This window comes from Hydra vulgaris, chromosome 08 (assembly GCF_038396675.1).
Source record: "Hydra vulgaris chromosome 08, alternate assembly HydraT2T_AEP".
NCBI classification, from domain to species: domain Eukaryota; kingdom Metazoa; phylum Cnidaria; class Hydrozoa; order Anthoathecata; family Hydridae; genus Hydra; species Hydra vulgaris.
In genome coordinates this window covers 32,250,075-32,277,500 of record NC_088927.1, presented here as the reverse complement: position 1 = coordinate 32,277,500, position 27,426 = coordinate 32,250,075, and the positions used below count along the sequence as shown (strand labels likewise).

At 28.6% G+C, this 27,426-nt stretch overlaps 1 protein-coding gene across 4 annotated transcripts in view; it reads left to right on the top strand.

The window, feature by feature from the left end:
* Positions 1-27,426, top strand: part of LOC136083760 (multiple epidermal growth factor-like domains protein 10) — a 148,099-nt gene that overhangs the window by 73,943 nt on the left and 46,730 nt on the right. For all 4 annotated transcript variants that reach the window (XM_065803436.1, XM_065803435.1, XM_065803434.1 and 1 more), the window contains exons 9-11: positions 12,704-12,999; positions 13,279-13,348; positions 22,981-23,051. In XM_065803436.1, the coding sequence (XP_065659508.1) occupies positions 12,704-12,999; positions 13,279-13,348; positions 22,981-23,051 (437 nt within the window). The remainder of the gene's footprint in view (positions 1-12,703; positions 13,000-13,278; positions 13,349-22,980; positions 23,052-27,426) is intronic.

Here is a 27,426-nt window from a genome sequence, read left to right as displayed (position 1 = left end):
CAAATTGCAGCAAAAGTCAAGAATTGGATGCATTGGGTCTGTTGAGAAAAAAACTTTTAATGTTGAAAAATGATCAGCTGAGCGCAGAGCAATCACTCAAGCAAACTGCTGCTTCATTGGGTCAACAGTTTCTAAATGCAGCTGCAGCTGAAGAATGTGATGATAATAATGTCAATATAATGGGATCAGCCAAATCACTTCAGTCAGGCCAGTCAAGTGCCAGTTCCTCTGAAGATGAAGACCAACAAGAATCTGCTGAAGAATTTATTTTCAAGTTAAAACTCCAAGAACAAGTAGCAATAAAAAGCCTAAATCCTAAGTGCTAAGCCTAAGTGCTGACTCCAAAAGTATCAGCAGTATTAAACAGGACAAACACAAGCATTTGCACATCAACAATAATCCTGGCATCTCTGGTCAATGAAATAGGCGGCTCAACATCTTCCACAGTTCTTTCAAAAAGTATCATTCACCGTCAAAGACAGCCGTTTTGTCGAGAAACTTCAGAACAGATCAAGGAGGACTTTTGAGCAAGCAAATCTGTTGTGCACTGGGATGGCAAGCTTCTGTCTGATATCACTGGAGTAGACACAGAACAAGTGGATAGTTTTGATATCTTCTCGTGTTGATGGAAGTATCAAACTTCTGGGTCTGCCAAAGTTATCTTCTGGGTCAGGAAAGGCAGCAATGGGGGCAGTTTTGGAACTTTTGAAATCGTGGCAGACAGATTTACTAGTGATCAGAATGTGCTTTGATACAACAGCCTCAAATAAAGGTTGACTTAATGGGACCTGCACACTATTGGAGTCAGTCATTGGTCGAAACTAGCTATGGTTGGCTTGTTGCCAAAACCTGGTGCCTTTCATAGAGCACGTTGTATGGCAAAGGCAATATACACAATGAAGATCAAATTGCTCTTTGATGGTAACAAATCTGTAATAAAGCTAACAGCTCGAGAATTGCAAGGAATACAACCATTTAACAGGTTTGTAGTCAAAGTATATCTTCAGTCTTGGCTTTTATGTTGAATGGTTGCTGATACACTAGTCAATGACATTCTTCTGATCCAAAGGCTCTTGGATCAGAAGAACCATCATCTTCAGACCTGCTGGTCTGAAGATGATGGTTCTTCTGATCCAAGAGGACCATCATCTTCAGACCTGCTGTCCAAAGGACCATCATCTTCAGACCTGCTGTCTGCAAACCTTGGTTTGCAGACAGCAGGTCTGAAGATGATGGTCCAGCATTCTTGGTACTTTAGCCAAGAACTTGCAATACTCTCTCTCTGTTTTCTCAACATCTATCCTTTGAAGAAAAAGCAAAGCTTGTATCTGAAATCAAAGATGATCGAGCATTGCATTTGGTCAAGTCACTTCCTCATTCACTATCGGAATTAACCATTTCTAGAAGTTTCTTCAAAACTATTGCGATTGATGAGAGTTTTCTTGTCTTGCCTGAAGAAGAATGGAATAAAAGCCAATCTTATTAGATCGCATATAAACAGATAAAAAACTTGACCTGTGTCAATGACTGTGTCAAATGTGGTGTTGCCCTCATACAGAATTTCAATGCCACTATAACAAAAGATGAACAACAAAAACGATATCTTCTGCAAGTTGTCAAGAAGCACTGATACGACTTTTTAAGTGCAATCATGACAATCTTCTGGACTATAGAACTATAATTGGGTCAAAATTAAAACATTTTACTACTGAAAACTGATGCCAATGTATTTTCTATATATAATTTTATTAGTAGGTATCATAAAATATACCTAGTACCTAGTCCGACCGTAAAAGTTAAAAATTGATGATGTTTGATTTTCCATGTACCCAAAAGTTTTTTATTTCTAGATTCTTCAAATAAAGAACTGTCTAAATTTGATAAACAAATTATCATAGCATCAAAGACTGATCTCTAAAAATTTGTCTATATTGGAGACATAAATTGCAATTTACTTCAATATTCTAGAACTTTGTGACCCTTGGGGGACCCCTAAATATTATTTAAATGATTTTTAAAAAAATTAGGTGTTATAATAGCACCATAAAGAAACTTTTAGGAGTGACTGCATTAGCAATTTAAAAAAAAGAATTTTCATTAGTGTTTTGGGACACCCTAATATATACATACATATATATATATATATATATATATATATACACACAGGATCTATTCTAAGAAAAAAATTTGGGCGGCAGTACCCTCTCGTTCCAGCAAACTTTAGCTAAAATACAGCATTTATTTTTGTGAAAAAAAACAATATTTGCTATAAAAAAAGTTGAAAAAAAAAAAAGCCCTCAGATTTTAATTAAGATAAAACGGTCTTAAATAGCCCCTGATATATATATATATATATATATATATATATATATATATATATATATATATATATATATATATATATATATATATATATATATATATATATATATATATATATATATATATATGAATAACTTCATCTCTATATATCTTAAAATCTCTCTATCTATATATTAATATATATATATACAGTATCAGACAAAACGAGTGCAACCAAATAATGCTAATTTAGTTTCTTTATATAAAAGTGCTGCATTTTTTCAATTTAGAGAAATAACTATGTAACTGTTTAGAGACAAAGTTCTTCAAGTTTTATTCATCACAAAGTTCATTATTTGTACACGAAAATTAATAAATTAATCAAAAGTATTAAAAAAAGTTGATTTTCTTCTGGGCAAAACAAGTGCAACTCAACAAAATGTTGACCAAGCTGTATTTCGCTATCAATATTTCGTGGCGAATCCTTTGTTGTTGATCACAGTCTTGCATCTTCGAGGCATAGATTCGATCAGGTGATCAATGAAACTTTGTTGAATCGCTGGCCAGGCCTTTTGGATTTGTTCACGCAGTTGATCATTATTACGAACACCTTCACGATTAATTCTGCGGTTGACGATCACCCACAGGTTCTCGATAGGGTTGAGATCCGGAGATTGAGGCGGCCAATCCATCACCGATAGGTGGTTGTCTTGAAACCACTGCTTGACTACTTTTGCAGTGTGTTTCGGATTGTTGTCTTGCTGAAAAACCCATTTTATTGGCATATTCCATTCAGCATGAGGTAACTTAACATCTTTCAGGATATTTTTATACATGAAACGGTCCATTATTCCATCGTTTCGATGTATTGGACCTAGACCGTTAGCAGAAAAACACCCCCAGGCCGTTACATTGCCTCCACCATGCTTCACGGTCTTATGGCAGTAACGTAAATCGAGGCGTTTTCCGGCCGGTCGACATACACGGCAAATGCCATCGCTCCAATGATGTTGAACTTCAATTCATCACTGAACAGGACAGTTCGCCATTTCTGCACATTTCAGTCAATATGAGATGTAGCGAACAGGAGCCTTTTCTTCTGGTTTTTTAGTGAAATCAGCGGTTTCTTTGCAGGGCGTTGAGAAAACAATCCGGCTTCAACAGCACGTCGTCTGATTGTTCTGTCCGATACAGGCAGCTCTAATTGCTTTAGCATCTCAACTGATGATATCCAGGGATCCTTCTTGACAGATCTGACGATCATAGAATCCTCTCTAGAAGTGGTGGGACGCGGTCTTCCACTTTTGTTATCTGCTGCCAACTTCCCCGTAGAACGATATTTGGAACATAGTCTTGATACGGTCCATTTTTTCACGCGATATTTATCACAAATACTTTTTTGTGACATTCCACTTACGTAATCGCCAATAATTTTCTTTCTTAGTTCCAATCCAAGACTGTTGGGAGCCATTTTTGCACTTGAAGTCATAAAAATAATAAAAATAAATAATCACGCTTTTCAAGGCTTACCGTGTTACATTTACCTTGTGATGATACAATAATGCTCTGTGGAACACAACGTCTTGGTTGGATGTGGACTGTATTGATGTAATGAAACACTTGTTGTATTTCACTTGTATTGATGTTCTTTGATAAAACACTTTGATAAAACTCACTTCGATAAACTGTCTTGATAATACTCACTGATTGACTTCCATATACTGACTGAAATACATGTCAATTTACATGTCTCCTATACAGTGAAATGAACCTGTGTGAACCTGTTCTGGAAGATTCTAGATGCTTCTTTTCGATGCTTCTGGATGCGTCGAGATGCTTCTGAATGTTTCTGAATATTTCTGGATGCTACTGGATGCTTCCAGATGCTTCTTCTGGAAACTTCTGGATACTTCCTTTAATTATTAAAAAACTTCCGTGACGTTGACACGGACCAGACTTGAAATGAAACAAACCAAAAAAGTTGCACTTATTTTGTCTGCTGCAAAATGACACTTGTCAACAAAATTCTGCCTGTGTGCTGTCACCTGTCAGCTGATTGCTCATGTCATGGCATGCTAGGACTCCAGACTCCTGAATTGTTTACTGTGGTAGTATAGTTCGTTTCGTTTTTAAGACATGTAAAATTAGGAACACTTTTTAGCATTGTTCGATGTTGGTTGCATATGTTTTGTTCAATTCTGTATATAGATCTATATACGATATATATAATATATAACTATATCTTTTTATATATAGATTTATATGTATATTATGTTATGATGATTATATAATATACATATAAATATTTATTCATATAATTAGTAAGTAAGTTTACCCCAACCATGTTTTATAGAGCGCCTTAGCAGCACTGTGGCAGTTTTGTTGAAACATCTCCAAATGGTTACTGTAGGCTTTAAGCTTACAGCATTTGTAGTCTCAGCTGGTAGATGATTCCAGTTGTCTATAATTTGATTTGTGAATAAGTTTCTTCCATTTTTATTTGATCAAACTATCTCCTTGACCATTTGACTTTTATAGCCAAGGCAAGGTTCAGAACAGATTGGAGTGTTGTGCTAGTTCTTTACCATATTCAGTTTTAAAAAGCTGTATTAAGTCTCCATGGTGATGTCTATCTTGAGGCGTTTGATCAAGTCTAAAATGTATAGTCTTTTTTCGTAAAGTAGATGCTTTATACTATAAGCTATTTTGGACTCTCTTCAAAATGTTTTATCTCTAATTGTATGCGGGTTCCAACTTGAAGCAGAGAACTCCAGATGAGGACACACATACAATATGTTTAACTTTTCCCATAGTGCAACATTGCGCAAAGCATATGTCTTTAAGCATGCCAAATATCTTGTTGATCTTAGAGATAGCAGGGAATACCTGCATATTTTGTTTGTCAAGTTCTTAAGAACTAATTTCCAAATTAAGTTGTGTCAATTTGTCAACATCGTGCTTTTTATTCAGGCAACCAATGGGAAGAATTTTGCATTTCAAAAATGAGATTTTTAGCCTCATATCCACACTCTTGTCTACTCATTCATAAAATCAATGTCATTTTGGAGCACGGTACAATAATTCTGTTTTTTATGAAGTCAAATTGCAACAAGCAGTTTAGTGTCGTTTAGTATATTATAGTAATATATTCATTATTAAATATGCTTCATTAAATATTGGCATTTAACAATGTAAAGATAGTATAATTAAATAAAATACCATAAATTAGTTGTGGTATTTATTTTATAGTGTAAAATGGAGAATTTAAAACTCTTTGATTCTTTTTTTCAGCTAAGAAATTTACAAATATACTAGATATTGTTACTTTTGAAAAACATGCCACAGCTATAAAATTTAAAATTGCTTTTAATGTGGCAATGTTATATATTCAAACACATTTCGGCTTCCATAATAAAACCTTTATGCAACAAAAATTTCCATGTTTCCATATTTGTTTACAATTAGAGAAAGTTTCCCTTTAATTTGTCATGCTTAAAATTTTAACAGAAAATGATTCTGTTAAAGTATGGGAGTTTTTAACAATGTAACAGCGTATTTTAACTAAACAAATTTAGTTAGTGTTTTAGTTAGGGAAAATAAGTTTTGCAACAAATATTTTCTTATCAAATTCTTGTTATTTATTATTTGATTTGTTTTGTTTCAAGGTTTAAATCACACATTCAATAAAATGCATTGATATGATAATTATTGAATGCATATGTGACATAACTAATAGATTGATGGCACAATTATTATTTTGATATAGTTATAAAATTCAAGTCAAAGTTTGTGAAATATCTTTCAATTATGTTTAAATTTTGATGATTAGTTTTGATTAAATCAATAAAATAAATTGTTTTATAATGACTATATGATTATAATAAATATACAATTGCTATAAAAATGTATAAACTGAAGAAAATACATAAATACAATTTTAAATAGATAAAGATGATTTCAATAGTATAAACAAACAAAATGATTGTTTATAAACGTCAGTTTTGAACATTCTAAGCAAGAAATTAAAAATAATTTTAAAGGGGAAACTTATAAATAAAAAATCACAACTCTTATTTCATTTTAAAATGATTTAAAAGATTTATTTTTTTAAAAAAACAAAGAATGAATGTTTTCAACTAATGTTTTGTTCATATTAAAGACTTTTTTCAACATCTTGTTAATTTAGAATGTTCTTTAGGGATAACATTAAATTTTTTTTTTGTTATGACTTAACCTATTCTTTATCAGGATTATTCAGTTGTAAATTTTAACATTGACTCATTCTTCTGCCAGAAGATTGAAAAGAATTTATTTCACAGTTTATTCAGGGACATTTTTTGAAAAGAAAGATGACACTTAAAGTATTGTGCTTTTTCGGATTTGAAAGCAATATGAGAATTTGTTAGTATTTTTTATTATTCTTTTTAACATTTTTATCTTTTAAATCAACTGTAAGAGATACCAAAAAAGATACATTTCTTTTATTGTATTTGTACCTCATTACTTTGAATGTTGTCAAAATGACTTTGATTGTTGTCCATTATGGCCAATGACTTTGAATGTTGTTAAAATGTTGCACTTATGTCCGAGTTCATCAAAATTAATTTTGTCTAAAATCTGACCTTAGTAGAATATAAATTGTTTCAAGTAAAATTTTTTGATCCTGCTTTTCAAAGGAAAAAGTAATTTGATGGTTATTCATGAAAAAGTTCTTTAAAATTGATCCTCAAAACTCAAGTAGTTTATAAATATGAGAAGCCTCACAGTGTTCAGAAATCTTACTTATTTAGTTTTATTATTTTCTTATTTAATGTGTATTATTTATTTCTTATTTATTGTGTACTATTTATTTCTCATTTATTGTGTATTATTTCTTTTTTATTTATTGTGTAGTGCACGTAGAGTAGCTTGATGTATTTACCAATATATTTAACCTGATGTATTTACCAATACATTTAACCAGTATATTATTACTATTGCAGCCAATCAATCTGAGGATCTAACTTGCTCTTATGTTCAATACGATAATAGGTTGATCACACCTGTACTGGTAAATACATTGAGCAAATGTTTTTTTCTTTACCAGTTTTACTGAACTTTACCTAAGTGCAGGGGTGGCTAAACTTTTTATGACACAGGGGTTATTTCATATCAAATCACCTAGTTTTTTGAAAGTTCCCCAGGGTACAATCTCAGATAAGCTTTAAACTTTGACCACACACAGATCTTATGAAAAAAATACAATCCAGAAAATTTCAGCTTGATTGACCAATTTGTTCAAAAGTTATGATTGAATTAAAAATGACCAAAATCCGAAAAATTTGTGTATCAGGAGCTTACAGCAGTTTTTTTTGATTTTTGACAAACCATAACTTTTTAAATAAAGATGGTGATCACCTGAAATTTTGTAGGGTAATAGTTTTTCACCCAAATAATCCATTATTGCAGTTGTTTTTGACTGATTTTTTACAGTTTTTGAGTTATTGTACCTTAAAGTTGCTAAATATTGCAACATTATAATTATTTTTTTGAACTTTAACGTGTTACAGTTTAATATTTACTTACAGAAAGTGGATTTTTTTGTTACCTTTGTGTACTTAGGGTCACCACTTGTTAGAATAATCAAAATTATGCATTAAAAATTAATTTAGCACATGCAGCAGCCTATTGAAAAATCACTTTTTTTAAAAATTATGATAAACTACATTGACTTTGCTGGCATAGAAAATAGCGTAAACAGTTGAAATAAATTATGAAACTTTTTAATGTTGAGGTTTTATATATAGACAATCACCAAAAAAAATTTAAAGACCTATACTCTATCTCATGACATGATTGTAGCCTTTTGAGAGTGATGATATTTTTAAAAGGAGAACAAAAAAATACCACTTACCACATACAAAATTTATACCTCAAATTTTATACAAACTATACTGTAAAAAAGTGCATTCAAAGAGTAAGATAATCAGTTAAAAGAAAAAGTATGTATACATGAAACTAATTAGCTTATCTCTGATTTATATAACTCATAATACTGTCATAGTCATTACTAGCAAGAATATAGTCACGAGCACTTATTCTTTTAAACAATGGAACACTTATTTGACATATGATCTTGTTAAATGGAACCCAACACCTACTTGATCGTGCATCGTTTGTCCATTTTAAATTTAATTTGTTTCTTGCGTAAACTTCACATTAACGTCTTGGTTTTCATTACAAATATCAACCACAAGCCCTATGTACCATTCTTCATCGTAAAAGCATGCAATATATTTACCAGGTTGAAAATTTGAAGGATTTTTTTAAATCAAATTAACATCATTTAACACATGAGTATCATAGACAGCATCACTAGAGATTATTCGTAAAAACAATTTCTCTCCATCTGGTACAAAACAGTGATAGCTTCTTGTTCCCGGAACTGTGTGCATCCCTTCATATTGTTTCTGAAGGTTAAAAGTTGTTTCATTGTTATTGATATCATCACTTGAAAGATAAAATATGTTTACACCTTTGATGTTTTTTTGAGCCCATGTAAACAGATCTTGTGGTGTGAGAATCTGATTTGTAATTGCTGCTCGTAGACTAGCTTTTGCTGCTTCTCTTTTTATAGTACCTCCTATTCCATCACATGGACTTTTGCCATGTGACGTAGCAAAGAAGTGATGCTCAGCATTTATTTGGTGATCTACAATGTGATAAATTAAGTTTATTAGACATTTGTAGTTTTTATACTGTGACGCAGCACCATCTTTGAACTATTTGACTTTATTCACTGTGGGTAGTTTGATTTTGACCATAGGGAGCAACTTTGTGAGAAAACAATGGACTGCGGATTGGTCATGACAAAGATGGTCAGAAATTAAACAATAGCATTCACATTTAAAATGATCTTTTTCATCTTTGTAATAAACGGCAAATGGGTGTAAGGTAGCTTGATCGGCTTGCCAGTAAAACCTTTGTATAGCATCTTGTACAAGAAAACTATAGTTTTCTGCAAAATCCATCAGAATAATGCAGGTATATTGGTCTAATGTTTGTTTTGCCTCTGTTGAGTCGGAAGACTGTGCTTCTTTGATAAAGCGGTGGTGACAAAGGTCATACAAAGTTTCACTTAAAGTTTCAATAAATTCACTAATGCTTGTTTGGACTGTAATAAGTGCAGTTCGGTCAGTTGACACCCATTGTTTATATGTGATCTGATCATTAAAATCAAAATCATTCTTTTCAAACACATTTTCTAAGTAAGTCTTCAAATTTATTTTACCAGGGCAGTTGGAACATAGATGAAACATGCAGTTTCGACTATCTATATTACAAACACATACTTTCATTAAATCTTTGTAATATATTAAATGGCTGTTAGGAAGAGCAGAGCACATCAACTTAGCATTTTGATGGTAAGAACATACACAAACTAAGTGGCTTCCACTACTATCAACAGTAAGGCACCACTTTGACCTTAGTTCACAGAACTTGCTGAATCCAACTTTGTGTTCAGGGTATAACTTCTTAAATTCCAGATAAAGTTCTTTTAAACAAACTAATATTAAGCGTTTTTGTTTATGAACTTTAACATTATTTATACGCACAGAAACAAAGTCTTTTCATATATTTCAATGACTCTCTGCTTAACAATATCCTCCAAAGGATGTCCTTTTTTAGCCTCAGGTTTAGCAAGTATTCCTTTTTCATTTTTCAGCTTTCTGGGTTTCTTAACAAGATGGTCTGAAACTGAAAATGCATTGCAAGTTTTTTTAATTGACCAACTATTAGGAGTTAATGTTAGTAACTGAACTTTTTCTTCATTCAAACTGATTTTTCCTTTTTCCTTTATTGCATCTAAAAGTTTGTCTAAATCATTACAGTTAATGCACTTTTGCTTTTTCTCAGATATTATTTCTTTTGTGTCTATATTCATACTTGTGTCCAGTTTTTTAACTTTTTGCTTTCCATATTCTAATTTATCACGTTTACTTATATTTTTTAGTGGAGATATTTCCAGCAAAGAAGCACTCTTATTTAAAACTGTCTTATTTAGGTTTGAAGAACTAAACTCCTCATCATCAACATCTAAGTCTTCATCTTCTTGACTAAATTTTCCTGTAATTTGTTCAAGTTTGAATTCATTCAAGCAGTTAGTGCAAAGTTTTTGACCAGGTTTGATCTTAAGTTGACTTGCTGTTAAAATATCGACTTTACACAATGCCTTAATAATTTTTTTCTTGTGGACTTTAAATGGATCACAGCAGTATTTTTGAAGCACTTCATATCTAGAAATATAGGCTTTTTCATGGTGAAAACGTATCTCCTCTTTTAGTTCAAAAGTGTGTCCAATTCTTTGAATTAAAACTTCAACATCTGTGTTCACAATATCTAGTTTTATTCTTCCAATCATTCTACAATAATACGTTTTGTCGCTATTATATATATTTTTTATACTACTGACATAGGGATGTCAGTAGTATAAAAAATATACTACTGACATCCCTATGACTAATTATTAGACTATGACCTAAGGCTAGCTCATAGTCTAATAACATTCTCCTTTTGAAAATATCATCACTCTCAAAAGGCTACAATCATGTCATAAGATAGAGTATAGGTCTTTAAATTTTTTTTGGTGATTGTCTATATATGAAACCTCAACGATAAAAAGTTTCATAATTTATTTCAACTGTTTACGCTATTTTCTATGCCAGCAAAGTCAATGTAGTTTATCATAATTTTTAAAAAAAGTGATTTTTCAATAGGCTGCTGCATGTGCTAAATTAATTTTTAATGCATAATTTTGATTATTCTAACAAGTGGTGACCCTAAGTACACAAAGGTAACAAAAAAATCCACTTTCTGTAAGTAAATATTAAACTGTAACACGTTAAAGTTCAAAAAAATATTTATAATGTTGCAATATTTAGCAACTTTAAGGTACAATAACTCAAAAACTGTAAAAAATCAGTCAAAAACAACTGCAATAATGGATTATTTGGGTGAAAAACTATTACCCTACAAAATTTCAGGTGATCACCATCTTTATTTAAAAAGTTATGGTTTGTCAAAAATCAAAAAAAACTGCTGTAAGCTCCTGATACACAAATTTTTCGGATTTTGGTCATTTTTAATTCAATCATAACTTTTGAACAAATTGGTCAATCAAGCTGAAATTTTCTGGATTGTATTTTTTTCATAAGATCTGTGTGTGGTCAAAGTTTAAAGCTAATCTGAGGTGGTACCCTGGGAGCCTTTAGGTGATTTGATATGGAATAACCCACAGGAAAAAAAAATTAAAAAGTGAAAAAAGATAGGTAACCAGCTAATACTTTTTATATTTTTGTCAAAGCAAAATAATCTTTAGGACTTGTAAACCTGATCGTTGGAAACTAGTTTTTTTATGCCTGGGTTAATTATTGAGGTAAATAGAAGTATCAGATTACCAAGAAGGTTATCAATCAGAGTTGACCTATGATTGGTTTTTATGTAGTTATATTGTAGAAACTTTGTTCACTAATATAGGTTGAGTCAAAGTTACACAAATCTGATTACCATGTCATTGAATTCTGGAAAGTTGTTTTAATCGGCAAATTCTCAGAACGCTTTCAGATTTGGAGCAATTGGTAACAGACACAGTATTTGAAACTTTCCTTTTAATATTGTATGATTTTGAATGTCTGTGATTGCATTTTTGGAATATAATTGCTAATAAATTGATTTTTTTTGTGGTTTTGTGGTACTCTAATGGTAATTCAGTTTTTGCTTCTAAAAACACTTCAATTTTTAATCCAAATAACCTGGTCAACATTTTGCTTTTCAATAACCATAACACAACAAAAAAATAAAAGTTATATATGTTTATTTGTTTCATATTCAATAATTCAATATTTCAAAAAGAAACTCTTGTGAAATGAAAAGCTCATGCTTTTATTTTGTTAGTGGATGTAACAGCAGTTTTAATGACATAATGACAAAAGGTATGGAGTTTAGATGTCTAATTTACAACTTTCATCAATAACTATTGAAAAGTACTTTGAGAGTGATGAAGCTACAATCATTTGTTTTGATACATGAGAGGCAATTTCTTTTATTTCATTTTTTAACTGTATTTTGGAAAGGGCAATATTTTGTAACAATTTCTTTGTTTAAGCTTTTTGTTGGGTTGTATATTGTGGGTTTTGTCAATTAACTGGAAAATACTTTCTAAAGATTTCTTAAAATAATTAGTTAGAGTAATTATTTTTTTTTAAAATTCAACTATGATTTCAAAATTAAATTAGTTAAAAACTGATTTAAAAACAGTTCTTGCTGTCTTAAAAAACTTGTTGTCATGTCTTTTTTAACTATTATCAACTTTATATAATACTGACAAATATTTAACATTTAATAAGTTATTTTTTTGTTTAAGATGTCATGATGGTTTCTTTGGTGATCGTTGTGACCGAGTTTGTGTAAATTCTGCTTTCGGACCAAACTGCTCAAAAAAATGCAATTGCAAAAACAATTCAACTTGCTCTCCAATTGATGGAGCTTGCTCTTGTACTGAAGGATGGACTGGGACTGATTGCAGCATTGAATGTGATAATGGATTTTATGGTATAGACTGCAGTCAAAAGTGTAATTGCTCAGTTCATGGAAAGTGTAATAGATTTTCTGGAAAGTGTCATTGTTTTGGGGAATATCAGGGGGAAACATGTGAAATAAGTATATTTTTATTATTAATAAAAAACAATTTTAATAAATTTTATTATTTTAGTAACAAAAGCTGGATAAATATATATGTTTATGGAGCTTGTATTGTTACATAGCATGTTGTTTAGATGTTATGTCTGATTGTTTTACATATTGTATAAATTAATTTTAAAGTTTTTAAATTTAATTTTTTTTTTTTTGTCATCATTTTATTTTTATTTCCTTTTTTATTGTATTTATACAAAAATTGAATAGTTTCAATTATATATTGTCAAAAAATTTTTACTTTAGAGTGTGGTAATTGGACATTTGGAATAGGCTGTAATAACACATGCATTTGTTCACAAAATAATTCTGTTCGGTATACAAAATATTTTTGATTTTACATATTTACATTTCATTTTTGAGGAGGCAGGGGGCAAAATATATATATCAAATCCTTTAACTATATTCTCGAAATTATGGTTGGTTGATAAGTCTAAGATTTTGGGGAAAAAGTTGTCTTTACTCTATCATCATAAAAACGCTGGCATTTTATACCAGAGTTAGCGAAAACACCATTATGTAATTTAATTTTAATTACGAATAATACAAATAATTTGCAATAGGCTTCTTTCTGCTGGTGGAGAGACACAAGAATTACAATTAGCAATTATGTTTTAGTTATATATATATAAATATATATATATATATATATATATATATATATATATATATATATATATATATATATATATATATATATATATATATATATATATATATATATATATATATATATATATATGTATATATAAAAGTATTTAAACATAAATATGCAAACTTAAAACTTTCTTAGCAAGTCTAAAAAGAACAATAATATAAAAAATTTTAATGATAAATTTTAATAAAAAATTACATAATGCTCAGCATTGTCAAGTACTTTGCTCTATTTAAAAAAAGAAACATGGAAACAACCTAAGTTCATACAATTCAAATAAGCAATTTTTAAAAGATCAAATGACGAAATGTAAAGTGACACTTGGTTCAAAGGATTTATCATATTGCAGAAAGATGAAAAAGATGAAAGAAGATTGCGATAAACTAAACAGCAATGCTAAAACCATTAAAAAACTCTCTTAACTGTTAGCTCACGAAAAAGAAAAAGCATTTAAAAAATCAGAGATATTTCCAACACTTTGCAATATATTTGTTTATTCGGCGCGTTTAAAAAATGCGCTGAATAAACAAATGTAAGTCTAAACTAAAATTTAAAATAAACAAGCTATAAACTGGAAAAAGAAAACTAAAAAAAATAAATAAAAAACTAAACTAAAAAAAATAAAAATTTTAACAAATGATAAAATGAAGAAAATACAAAAATTTTAATAACTTGATTTTCATACTTTGAATATTATTTCAATACCACCTACTAACTTTGTAAACAATCAAATATTAAATCTTTGAATAAATCAATCTTACGTGAACATGAAAACTTTAAAGTCTTGGTCTGCAATTTATTCCAACACATAATAAAATACCATTTGCTGATATTATAACATCAACTTGCAACGTGTTTTGGAATTAGAGAGTTGAGAGGAGGCTATAACCACAAGTAGCCTCCTCATCTGTAGTGGCCTTCTCGGCCTTGGGGAGGTGAATTATTTAAAAAAAAACAACAACTGAGAAATGCGCTTTAAAAATAGAAAAAAATGTAAATGTGGAAAGAGCAGATTTTTTAAGACAGAATGTCAGCAAAACATTTAAGAGTGAAAATAGATTGTAATGTTTCTAAAAATCAACATCTAGCTATGAATGAACTCAAAAATTCCACCAGCATAAAATTTTATCCATTTGATAAAGGCAATGGGTTTGCTACTTTACAGAATTTATACAGGAATTAAACTGAATCAGCAATAGAAAAATAGAAGAAAAACTTGGCGATTGCGCAATGTCTGCAGATCCAACTCAGAAATTCCTAACTCATATTTAATGTACCACTAGTAAATTAAAAAAAAGATAAAAAAACATATAGTAAAGTATATTCTTCAGATGCAGTTCTGCCTCATTTTTATGGTTGTATTAAAGCACATAAAAGTGAAAAAGGTTATCCAATGTGAACAATAATTTCAACAATCGATACGCCACCTCATAAACCTTTGCAACATCTTGTAGACATCATCAAACCAACTTTAAATAAAAGTGAATGCAGTGTTATAAATTCATCTTCATTTGTGTCAACAGCTAAACTTTTATTAAGGATGAAGTTCAGGTTTCATTTTATGTTGTTAATTTATACCCATCAATGCCACTTAATAAAGCAATTGTTACAATTATTGATATGTTAAACACAGATAGTGATGAACTAGTACAATGAGCTAAATTATATTTAGTAGACATTTATAAACTAATTGATCTCTGTATTAGAAGGTGTTATTTTTAATGGAAAGGCAAAATATATGTTCTAAAGAACTCTGGTCTAATAGGTCAGTCCATAATGGTTGTCATGTCAGAAGCATATCAGCATATTAAATCAAATGCTATTCAAAAGGCTTTAAACATCAATATTGCACCAAAAACTTATAATTGTTATGTTGATGATAGCCATTCTCGATTTTGATGACACAAGTTGTTTTTTAACACTTTTAAATTTAGAAAATAAATCTATTCAATATACATGGGAATAGGAAAATACTCTACACCAATTAAATTTTTTAGATGTTTGTATTTCAACCAATCATTCCCTTCACAAGTATGAGTTTTCCATACATTGTAAGGATGCAATTACAAGCATATTTATAAAACCAAAATAATCTATTTCACCAAGTATTGCGGTTGGTATTTTTAAAGGTTTTTTAGCTAGAGCATACAAAATTTAATATATAAATATATATAAGAATTATATATATATATATAATAAGAATAAGAATATTATACATATTTTAATGAATATTAGAATATTATACATACAATATTATAGAATATTAGAATATTATACATACTTATAATTTTATTTATTGAAAGTTTTAACCTGCATAGTATTTATATTTAAAATTATTTCTTTGTTTTCTGTTTTTCCATTTTGGTTAAAATTGAAATATTTACAGTATAAGGCATCCTTTAATTATTTAAACTTTTTAATTATTTTTTAAAAAGTTTTTAAAAAATTAAAAACTTTTTAATTATTTAAAATTTAAGTAATATTTAAAATAAGACTATTCTCAGAGGCAGGTAACATTTTTGATGACAAAAGAGCTAGTTTGTTACCCAAAACTGGATTACAACTCTTTTTGTACCACAATATTCCTAAACTTTTAGAAATCTTTACATTATTGCTTACTGCAAAAAAAAATTACATTGTTTTTGTTAAGAATTTTGTATTTTTTACCTAGGTTTGCCTATAGTTCTTCATTGCCCTGTAAGAAGTATGTAATTGCCCTGTAGGAAAATGATGTTTTAATTTAATTTACAAACTGTCACATGTCTTTAAAAAGACGTAAAAAATAAATTCTGGCATTCCGACCTGAAATATTATAATTCCGGCCGGAACCGTAATGACCGAAAAGTCACAAATTCAGTGACTTAATAAATTATATATTTACATATAGTCTTGTATGATAGTCAAAAAGTTTTTCCATAAACTGTAGTTTTAAATAGAAGGCTGATAAACCAGTCCAGAAAAAGTTTTAAAATGTGAATATAATTTTTTTTTTTTTAAATGATAGATTGCTTGCCAAAACCAAACCCTCAGTTGTGTAGCGGTACTTCCTTGTAGCAGCAGGCTATAAGATAGTAAATATAGCAGCACTTCCTTGTAGCAGCCGGCTATAAGATAGTTGATGAAGCAACACTACATGCATGTTTTAAAATTATGTTTTCAAAAAACAAACAAAAACACAATTAATTGAAAAAACTTTCGAGTCATTATTTTTGCGGTTTTTAAAAAATGATAAAACTTAATGACAAAAGACAAAGCTCATCATGTTTCATATAAGTTTCCTAAATTATTGTTTTTTTAACAGGAAAAATAAGTTTTTGCAACAGCTTGTTTGGCGATTGATTTTATGTTAAGAAAATTAAAAGAATCTGATGATAAATTAAGTAGAGAGCTATTAATAGTGATGAACATTCAAATAAAAGAATATCAAAACACATATTATGAACAGGGACATTCAACTGAAAATAACGAAAATACTTCTGGAAACAATAAAAATATATAATCTAAAAAATAATAAGATAAAATAGAAATAAAATAAAAAAACATACTAGCATTAACACTAGAAGAACTACATAAAATATTAGCAAGTGCGAAATGTCCAATTTTGCATAGTTGGGAAGATAAATTTGCTGAACTTAAAAAAGAATTTTTTTTGTTTTCAAAAACTAAAAAAAGAACTGCTTATTTAGAAAAATTTTATCATTAATGATGATAAACATCAACAAATTCCAAATGAACATTTTCTGTAGCATCTAACTTTTGTACCAGAATTCCTACTAGATTATCAGGCAATTCATTGTTTTTTAGCATTAGTTTTTTTAAAGTTTTATTTTTTAAGTAAAAAATAATTGCTCTGGTATGTATTAAACACTTAAAAGTATTTTAGTTTAGTTAAGTTTTATTTTTGCTAGTATATTTACATGTATTTTATTATAAATTATAAATTATGTTCGTAAATACTAATGCAATATTTGTAAAAAATAATGTCAAGTGTATTTGATAGTTTAGTATCATAAAAAAAGTATAGAATAATATATTATGTTTTATTTACCATAATATTTACCATACCCTCATTTTTAATCGGCGTGAACACAAAAAATGCTTTCATGCTAATGTTTAAATTGCGAGAAAAAAAGATGTATCAGACCCGGACCCGCACCTGGACCCAAAAAATAATCGTATGCTCAACTTGGATTTGCTGAGACTAAAAAGACCTAGCTTATTTGAAAAAAAATGTCTACCAGAAATGGTTTACATTATTAAAACCACGATACTGTGTACAGTTATAATCTAAATTTGAAAATATTCTGTTGACGTCTTTCAAAAAAATGGGAGGTTAAACAGGCAGGTCATGGATTTTTGATGTTCAAGATAGATAACTTCCAGAGATTTCAAATTTTGTAATATTGATACTGGTATCAAACAATGTTTTACAAAAAATTGTAGTGATCAGAGCCTGGGAATAGTACACACCTGGAAAATTGGGACCCTTTGTCCCAAATGTGAAAGAAAGAAAAAAATAACCTTTTTTCTGTTGTAATTTGAAATAGATTCAAACTCATTGAAAAAATTAATTTATCTTTATTGTTTAATTATTTTTATTATTTAAAAATAGTGACCAAGAAAAGTTTGAAACACTCTCAAAAAATATTTCAAAAAAAAAGTTTTTTTTTTTCTTTCCACGTTTGAGAAAGTTAATCCCAATTTTTAAAGTGTATATTGTTCCTAGGTTTCAATCACTGTTGCTTTTTGTAAAACATTCTTATTTGATACCAGTATCAATTTTTAACAAAATTTAAAGTTTGCACCACCTCTGGAAGTTGCCTATCTTAAGCACCAAAAATCCATAACCTGCTTGTTTAACCCCCTTTCTTTTTTGAAAGACGTTGACAGAATATTTTTAAAATTTATAATATAAATGAACAAAGTGTTGTGGTTTCGAAAATGTAAACTGTTTCTGGTGGGAATTATTTTTTCAAATAAACTATTTCCGCTACGGTGTATAGCTGTAATGTAATTTTCAAGTAACTGTAAAACTTGATATATATTTAAGATTACATATTTTGAAGTTTACATAAGTTAGATTTTTTATTTTGTTCAAGTTTTATCATAAAAATAGTGCTGCAACTGTTTCTCTCCATTACCTTGATTGCAATGGCTACCAAAAGTTTAGTGTCGCACAAGTGGGTACTGCTAAGTGCCTACTGCTAACACTAGTAAGTTCATCTTATGTGTATACAGAGCAGTGATAATCACATCAACAAATTCTTAGTTTTTAGTTGATACTAATGACTTTAAAGGTTATAAACTATTAAATGAATTAACTCAAAACCATAAAAGATTTTTCATTGTTCAATTAAATAACTTTTGTTCAATTAATTTTCTAGTGTAGTCAATCTTAGTTTTCTCAAAGACTGTTTGTAAGGTATATTTTTGTATTGAAGGAATTGTTTTTGTTTCGATGCTGTTGTATTTTTTTGAGTGTGGGGATGTCAAATATAAAATATGGCGCAATATCTTAAATCTGCATGAACTGCAAATTTTAAATGTGATTTTATATAGCAAAGGTATTTTAGTAAAGTACAAGTGTATAAGCCAAGTATTTAATTTAAATTTCTTTTTTGAAGATTCACTTAATGCTCATTAAACCATTGCAAAAGATAAAAATTTTATATTACATAATGCACTGCTCCTATAACATTCCTTTTGCAAAATATGAATGTGCACAAAGTTTTAGATCATTTTGGTGATATTTTGTAAGTAAAGGTAGTGATATTAATAAAAAAAGAAGATTAAATACATGGTAACTGAAAGGTATAATTACTTAATAATTGTAACTAGCAGTATGCATCCTGTAATACCTGATATTAGTTAATAAATGATTGTTAACAATTTAACTTGATATATTATCTGAAAAAATTAATAAAATACAAATTTATATACAAATAATTTTTTAGTTCTGCTCGCTTTTAATTATGTCTTGGCTTTTAGTCAACAACATTAAAAGACCACATAACTTACGTTATTAGATTCTTTTTAAAATCAGTTATAACTGCAGGCACCAGAGAAGGAAAGCCAAGTAAAGCCTGCCAATACCAAGAATTAAAGTAATAATGAAATTAAATGATTTTATGTAATTTAAAAAAAAAAGGAGTTAAAAAAAAAATGAAAATAGTCAGCTAATATAAGTGCCTAACACCATACATATACTATACTATACTAAACACTATAGCACTATACAAGTCATATTTAGCTAGCTTATTTTTTATTTATTTTTTGTTCAAAGTTTATTTTTTTCTTTGCAAAGAAAAATGTAAAGACAAATAAAGACTTTTATTAGCAATTAATATTTATTTATTAACTTATTTAAAACTTTTTAAATGTGACTACGCTGTTTTCTACAATGTGGACCATATATATATATATATCTATATATATATATATATATATATATATATATATATATATATATATATATATATATATATATATATATATATATATATATATATATATATATATATATATATATATATATATATTAGTTGGTTTGCAAACCTAAGTTTGAATGTATTCTCGCTAATACCATTATAAAAGCATTTATTGGAAGGAATTTATTTTTTTTTATTGTTTTTGTTTTTTCTGTTTGTTTTATTTTCTTTTTTTTCTGAAAACTGTTTGTATCAAGGCAAAAAAAAAATTATTTTTAAAATTAATATGTGCAAAATGCGTTAGAATAATTTTGACATAAATATGTAGGAGTATGTTTTTATGTATACACATTTTTAAAAGTAAAAATGTTTTTTTGTAGTATAAATATTTTCTATAAATTTTCCTTAATCCATATATATTTTTAAATTAAGAACAAATGATTTTTATTTTATGAATAAAACAATACTGCATTGAAAAAGTGGGGAAATGATGTCACAAATTTTAGAATTTGGCTATGAGTGGGTTGTTGCATTTTAAAAAAAAAAAAAAAAAAGAACGGAATTTTGCAAATTAATTCAATGAATAGTATCATTAAAAAAAAAAAAATTAGTATTGCTTTCTTTTAATTAAGGAAGTTGAGGGAGTGTGATGAAGAGGAGGGGTTCAAGCAATTTGTCTCTTAAAAATTAAATTTTTCAACATTTTCTTGTAATATCTACATTTTATGAATAGGTCGATGTAGTATATTTTAAAGAATTCCATAAATTTACCTTCAAGCGTCAAATAACCTGATTCGTTACAGGATTGCTCATATTATAACTCTTTTCAAAAAAGTAAAAAACTTGGCCAGGTGATTAAAAAAACCCAATTGCTTTTAATCAATAATTGCTCAGTTTTACGTGAAAACTTTAGCAGTTTTGCACAAATTTTTATTCACGTAAAGCTGACTATTTGCTGAATAAAAGCAATTGTTTTAAAAATTTGATAATTATTGGTTATAAAAAGTAAGTTTAATAACAAAGTGATTATAAATTTATCATAAATAGTTAATGGATATATTAAGTAGAATATGCAGGAAGTGTACATACATCAACTGACTAATAATAAATAGGTAGAACATGCAAGGAGTGCTGCTACATTGACTGAGGGTTTTGGTTTAGGCAGTTGATGCATCATTGTATCAAAATAATCTTTTTTAAGTTTTTAAAATTTTTCTAATTCAACTTTAAAAAAAAAACATGTTAAAATTTTTAACCAAGCAATGTTATATAAATGAAAAGATATCCATTTATATATATATATATATATATATATATATATATATATATATATATATATATATATATATATATATATATATATATATATATATATATATATATATATATATATATTTACCATTTTATTTTTTCATAATATTACCATTTCCGATAAAACAACAATATTAAAATGGAAACCTTGTTCCTGTTTTGGTTTTTGACACCTTTTCCTTTTTTACCATTTCAATGCCATTCTTTAATTTTGCAACATTAGGCCTTTTTAATATATTTGTCACTATACTAAAGTTTTTCTTTCAACACTATTGCTGTCACATGCAAAATTTAATAGTAATAAGTTATTAACATAGTTTCATTTACATTTGGCATAGTTTTTTTTTGTTGTTGTTGTTGTAATTGTTTTTTTTCAACAAGTTTTTATTTGTCAAAAATATCTCAGAGAGTAGAAATAATATTGGTTACTCATCAGATGAATGTCTTTCTACCACCAGCATGTGGTCATATTAATGATAAAAAAGAAAGCATAAATAGACTTCATAAGCATAAATAAACTTGTTTGATATGAAATTTTGAATTTAAAATTAAAGAAATATTTGAAAAGAATATTATTTAAAAAAAGACTAGTTAATCATTTTATTGATCAAAACCAACCAATTATTAAAATTTGTATTTTGTTAACTCTCTTTAAGTTTAATTAAGTTCATTTATATTTGCATAATTTTGCATTGGTTATATATTTCATATTTTATTAAGCTGGCTTAACTTTGGCACACAGTTGGTGTAAAGGTATAAGAGCTATGTTACCCAAACAAATTTTTAAGGTTGATATTGCATTTGCATATGATTGGCTGCTCTTCGGACCAATGCTGGTCCAATGAGTTAGGTGTATACTCAGTATTGTTGGCAATATGTTAGCCCATTTTTGATACTAAATTGTAGGCTTTTGATTGGTTGAATGAAGTGCTATGTTTAGCATATGACATGTTTTGCCAGGTTCATGTTGAATTGGGCTACCATTAGACTAACTTATCATTTCATGATAAGTTAGTCTAGTAGTGGCTCTACAAAAAAACTCCAATCGAAAATTTGTGAAAAAGTCAAACTTTTAGTAGATACAGTTACAACTGTTTACTTATAACTTTTTGCTGGTGTTATTGTTTATCTAAATTGTTTTAAAATTACTTTCATTTAAAATTCCTTTTATTAAAATTGAAACTTATAGCATTTTAAGTTTTATATACAAAATAATGCTACAAAACTAGTTGTAGTGCTATATTTTAAAAAAAAATGGTTTTGTGCTTACAAACAATGCAACAATGCAATCATTTTTGTTATCTGTATTAGGTCACATAACACAAACTGCAATTGGTCCAACTACAAATCCAGTTACAGTTGACAAACTCAAATTGTGGTTGGCCCAACTGCAAATCCAATATAGTTGCACCAACACAAAATGTGATTCACTTAATAATAGACTACTTGGGATGGTAACAAAAAAGCATGTCTTTTTGCAACTCTGATTTTTATAAATTATAAAAATGTTTTTTAATAGTTATTAAAAAGCATCATTTATATTTGTCATTATAGTTGTCATGGAATGACTGGAGAATGTACATGTGGTGATGAATGGTTGCTGCCATATTGCAGTGTAAAGCAAGGTAGGATTTCAAATCTAAACGTGATCAGAAGAACCTAATCTGCAATTTGATTCTGCAGTTCTACATTTAAGTTATGAACTAAGTTTAATGTAGAAATGTGTTTTATGAGACATCATTTGTCACATCTATATTCAAAACTTTCAGTGAAAAAGCTCCAAAATATCTAATAAATAGATAGTTAAATAAAGAATTCCAATAAATTATTATAGTGGTGATATTATTAAACCATACCTAGTTATGATAATAGTAAACCATACCTAGAAATGAATTCCAATACTTTTTCTATTCCTCATAAACAATGGCTAATTTAAAATTAAATTTAGTGTTTGTCATCTATTAATATTCAGCTAAATAATGATTTAAAATCACAATAGTAGTAAAAGTTTTTTTTGGGTTGCAAGAAGGTTTTGTAAAGTTTAGGGAATTGAGATAAGGTTTAATCTTAATTGAGATTAAGTTTCCTTAACTAATAAATTATATTTAAAATAAATTAGATAAATTCATAATGAATTACTGATAAATGGGTATAAAACATTTTAAAAAGTGTTCCTGGTCCACTAAGCAAGGCAAACAAGTTTTGCGGAATAGTTAATTGTGAATTAGTAAAAGTAGTTAATTGTGAATGTTCTAAAGTAACAGCTGTTAGAGGATTTCAAGGTGAATTTTATACACATACTGAATGTGGCAGCGAAATTTGGACTAGTAACAATATAGATCTTTAAAAAATTCCTGGAAAAATAAAGACTATTAGAAAAACTTTTTTATTAAAAATTTGTTCATAATATAGTAATTAACATCTCTAATTAATATAACCACAATCAGCTTTGATCACAAGCTCAAAAGTGCCACTAGTTTTTTTACCTGTTGGTAAAAAAAATGAAGGCATTTTGAGGCCTTTGGAATCTACCTGACCAAACATCATGATCTGACTAGGGTGTTTGGCCTGACTTCCTGTTTTGATGTAGTCAGAAATATCCTGATCACATAGGGTTGAAAAGTATCTGTCAGTTCTGCTGTTTGAGATCGAAACCACTGTAAAAGATTTTTCAACCCTGCAGTCAGTTCTCTCTAAAATGTTGAAATTAGGGCCATGGCTTTAATTAACTTGTGTAGGTTTCACTTGATTCAGCTTTTGAGGCTTCTTACCAGGCTTTACTTTATAACAGTAATAATTTTATTCTGTCCATCAGATCCCTCGTTTCTTCTAATTTTGTCTCATTCAAAAAAACCTTTTTTAACAAAAACTTTTGACCGGGCAATTCCTGTCTCTTTCATAACCTCCCAGACATTTTTACCCACTAAGAGCTCTTAGGATTGATTTCTTTTTTCTTCCTGCATTCTCATTTTTTTAAAATACTCTAAATATTTTGTTTACTTTTGCATTTATATCTTTGTTAGTTCAACCCTAAAAAACCTCAGAAATTTATTTTTACCACCAAACCTATAATTTTTTAAAGTTCAGTCCAAATTTTGTTTCCGCATAATAGTAATTTGGTTTTATTTTGAAAAATCTAAACAGAAAAAATATAACAACTAAAAGAGTACAAATATTGACTAAAGTAGCTATCCTGATTACTAGTAGCCATGGTAACATGGTTCTTGACATTGATTTAAACTTATGCATATGTGATACTTCCTTTCTTTAATTATTTCATTAAAAAACTTTCAATAGTCAAAAAAAATGAACATACGTGGCAAGAGCCTAGTTTTGTTTTAAAATTCTTGGTTTTTATCCCAAAACTACATAAGAAAGTTGAATAGCCTAAATTCTGTGTCATTAACACCAACTCAAAAAAATATAAGGAATTAAAAACTGTATCTTCTGGATCAGAAAATAAAAACAGTTTATTGTATCAACAATATTAGCTTCAGGATAGAGTTTTCATACTTTTATTTTATTTACTAGAAAAAAATTGTGTAAAAGGTAAAATAGAAAAAAACAACTTAATTGAGTTTCTTTTTATTCTTATTTTAATCTTATTTTTTTTTATTCTTTGCTTATTTTTGATGATCATATAGGTTGTATTTCTTTAGAAACTTTTAAAAATAGAAAAAATTACTATCTTATGATTGCCACTGTTCATGTCTGCTGCAACTTTTTATTTTTTTATTTTTATGTTAATTCAACTCCCTAGGCCCAGAAGGTTACTACAGATGAGGAGGCTACTTAATTGTGGTTATAACCCAATCTCTCAATTCTATAACTTTGAAACACAAACCTTGACAAATGAGGTCGCTGCGTAGAGAAATAAGTTGAAATTTGTACCTTTTGTCAAGTTAGATATGCAAGGAACAAAATTTTTGCTAAATAGTATATAGAGTCAAGGTTGAATTTAATTAGTAAATCTATATTTCTTCATTAAAAAAACATTACAAAAGATTTTCATGTTTCAGAGGTCATTATATTCAATCTTTTTCCAAAACTAATAATTTTTTCATTTTATCTACTAGCGAGATCATCATTTAAATTGAGCCTTTTTGCAGTTTGATGAATGGTCATGGGGATATATCAATTTTTATATTTCAAATAAAGTGCTGTTATGGAATGCACTATGTCATAATTTTATACAAATGGGTGGCCAAAAATAGTTTTGAAGAAAGTATAAACTTTAATTTAATTTTTTTTATCTTTATGTCATTTAAACTAATTTAATAACTTATTTAGTTTATACACCTGGACGTCACTGCATTTTGACCCAATTTTAAAAGTTTGTTATAAAATTACAAGTTTCAAATTTTTTTTTTTTCTTTATTAATTTAATGAAAGAAAAATTTTAAAGATTTGTTGGGCCCTAATGACTGTTTTTTTAGGGACAACTCCAAACAACTAGCCGCACCACTGATTATATTATTTATTATTAATTATATTGTTTCGTTAGAGCAGGTAACTTTTAAAAATTACCCTCACAGACCTAATTAGTAAACTGTGTAAGCCATAAATACCTAAGAGGACACTCATACTTCTACAAAAGGGTACAAAGTTGTTTTAATCTTTAAAAAGAGAATATTTAAAAAACTTTCTTCAAAGTGATAATTTTTCATAATTTTTACTTTTAATATTGCTATATTTATTTCACACATCAATGTTTTCATCTTCCATATAATCTTCATTAGTAGCTTCTAAATCGTTCATTATTTCATCTTCTAAGTTAATCGTTTCTGTTGGTTCCGATAATTTTAAGTCTGAGGATTCTAGTTCTGTCAGTTTTATTGATTCCTTATTGTCCACTCCAAAAATTAAAAAAGTCTTTACTTTTTTTGGAAGTTTGAGCACAACTTTCTTTGTCCGTCTAGATTCCAAGGAGATAGAACTAATAAGAGGATCGGATGATTTCATTGCATGGTTAAAGACGTCTTTAAAATTTGCTTGTCTTGAAAGTTTACGAGCACGTAGTTCACGATGTCGAATGTAATATTTGTTTTGGCATTCAGATGCTTCCTTGGCTAAAACTCCCAAGGGAACTGGCGAGTTTATCATTATTTCTGCTCCATGTGCAAGAACTTTGTGAACTGTTGACAGCATTTTATACCAATCATTCAGATCTAAATATCGACGGTATACTGTATTACAGTATAGCTCAAATAACTCTGGGTTCAATGTTTGTTGACAACTTATTGCATTTAAGATATTTTTGAACATTTAATAATTGTTTTATCAATTTTAAATATTCTCATACTTTGCTTAGTTCTTTTGGGTCAGAGAACGCTTTTCTTCAAACATTTCCAGTGGTAGATGTTTCTGCTCCACTAACTGTGGGAAAATCAACTCAGAGATGCTTCCTTTTGAACATTAATTGCTGGATAAATTTCTTTTTGTTATCGTATACTGTCTTGAGTTCTTTGGTAACTCTCCATTTTTTAAATTCGAGTTGGTATGAAATATGTAAAAGACACTCTAGAAATCTTATCCAAGCATGTAACGGAGATATCCCATAGATAAGTGTACCTTTTTTTGCTGTAAATCAACTTAAAAAGTTCTTCAAACAAGTCATTGCAGTTGGTGTAGCTCCGCAAATACAACAGCACTGCGTTGAAGATGTGTTTGTTATAATTGCTAAAACCTTTCCATTAATGCTCAAAACATAATTAAAACTAAATAATAACAAACTTTCCATTAACCAATTCAATACTCACTGAATGCAAATCCAAAATTTCATTTTTTATTTGACGTTTTTTTCCTAAAACGACTTCGGCAGTTTCTTTGATAAAATGAAGTTCAATTGGCCTACAAAATCTTACACTAAGAGGCATTAAGTTGGTCCATAAAAAGTCATTTTTTGAATTTGACACACTAAGCCTCAAAGGTGTTGTTACAACTGCAAACATGCTTGAATCTTGACTGTTAACAGAATCGAAAAATGCTTGATTATACAAT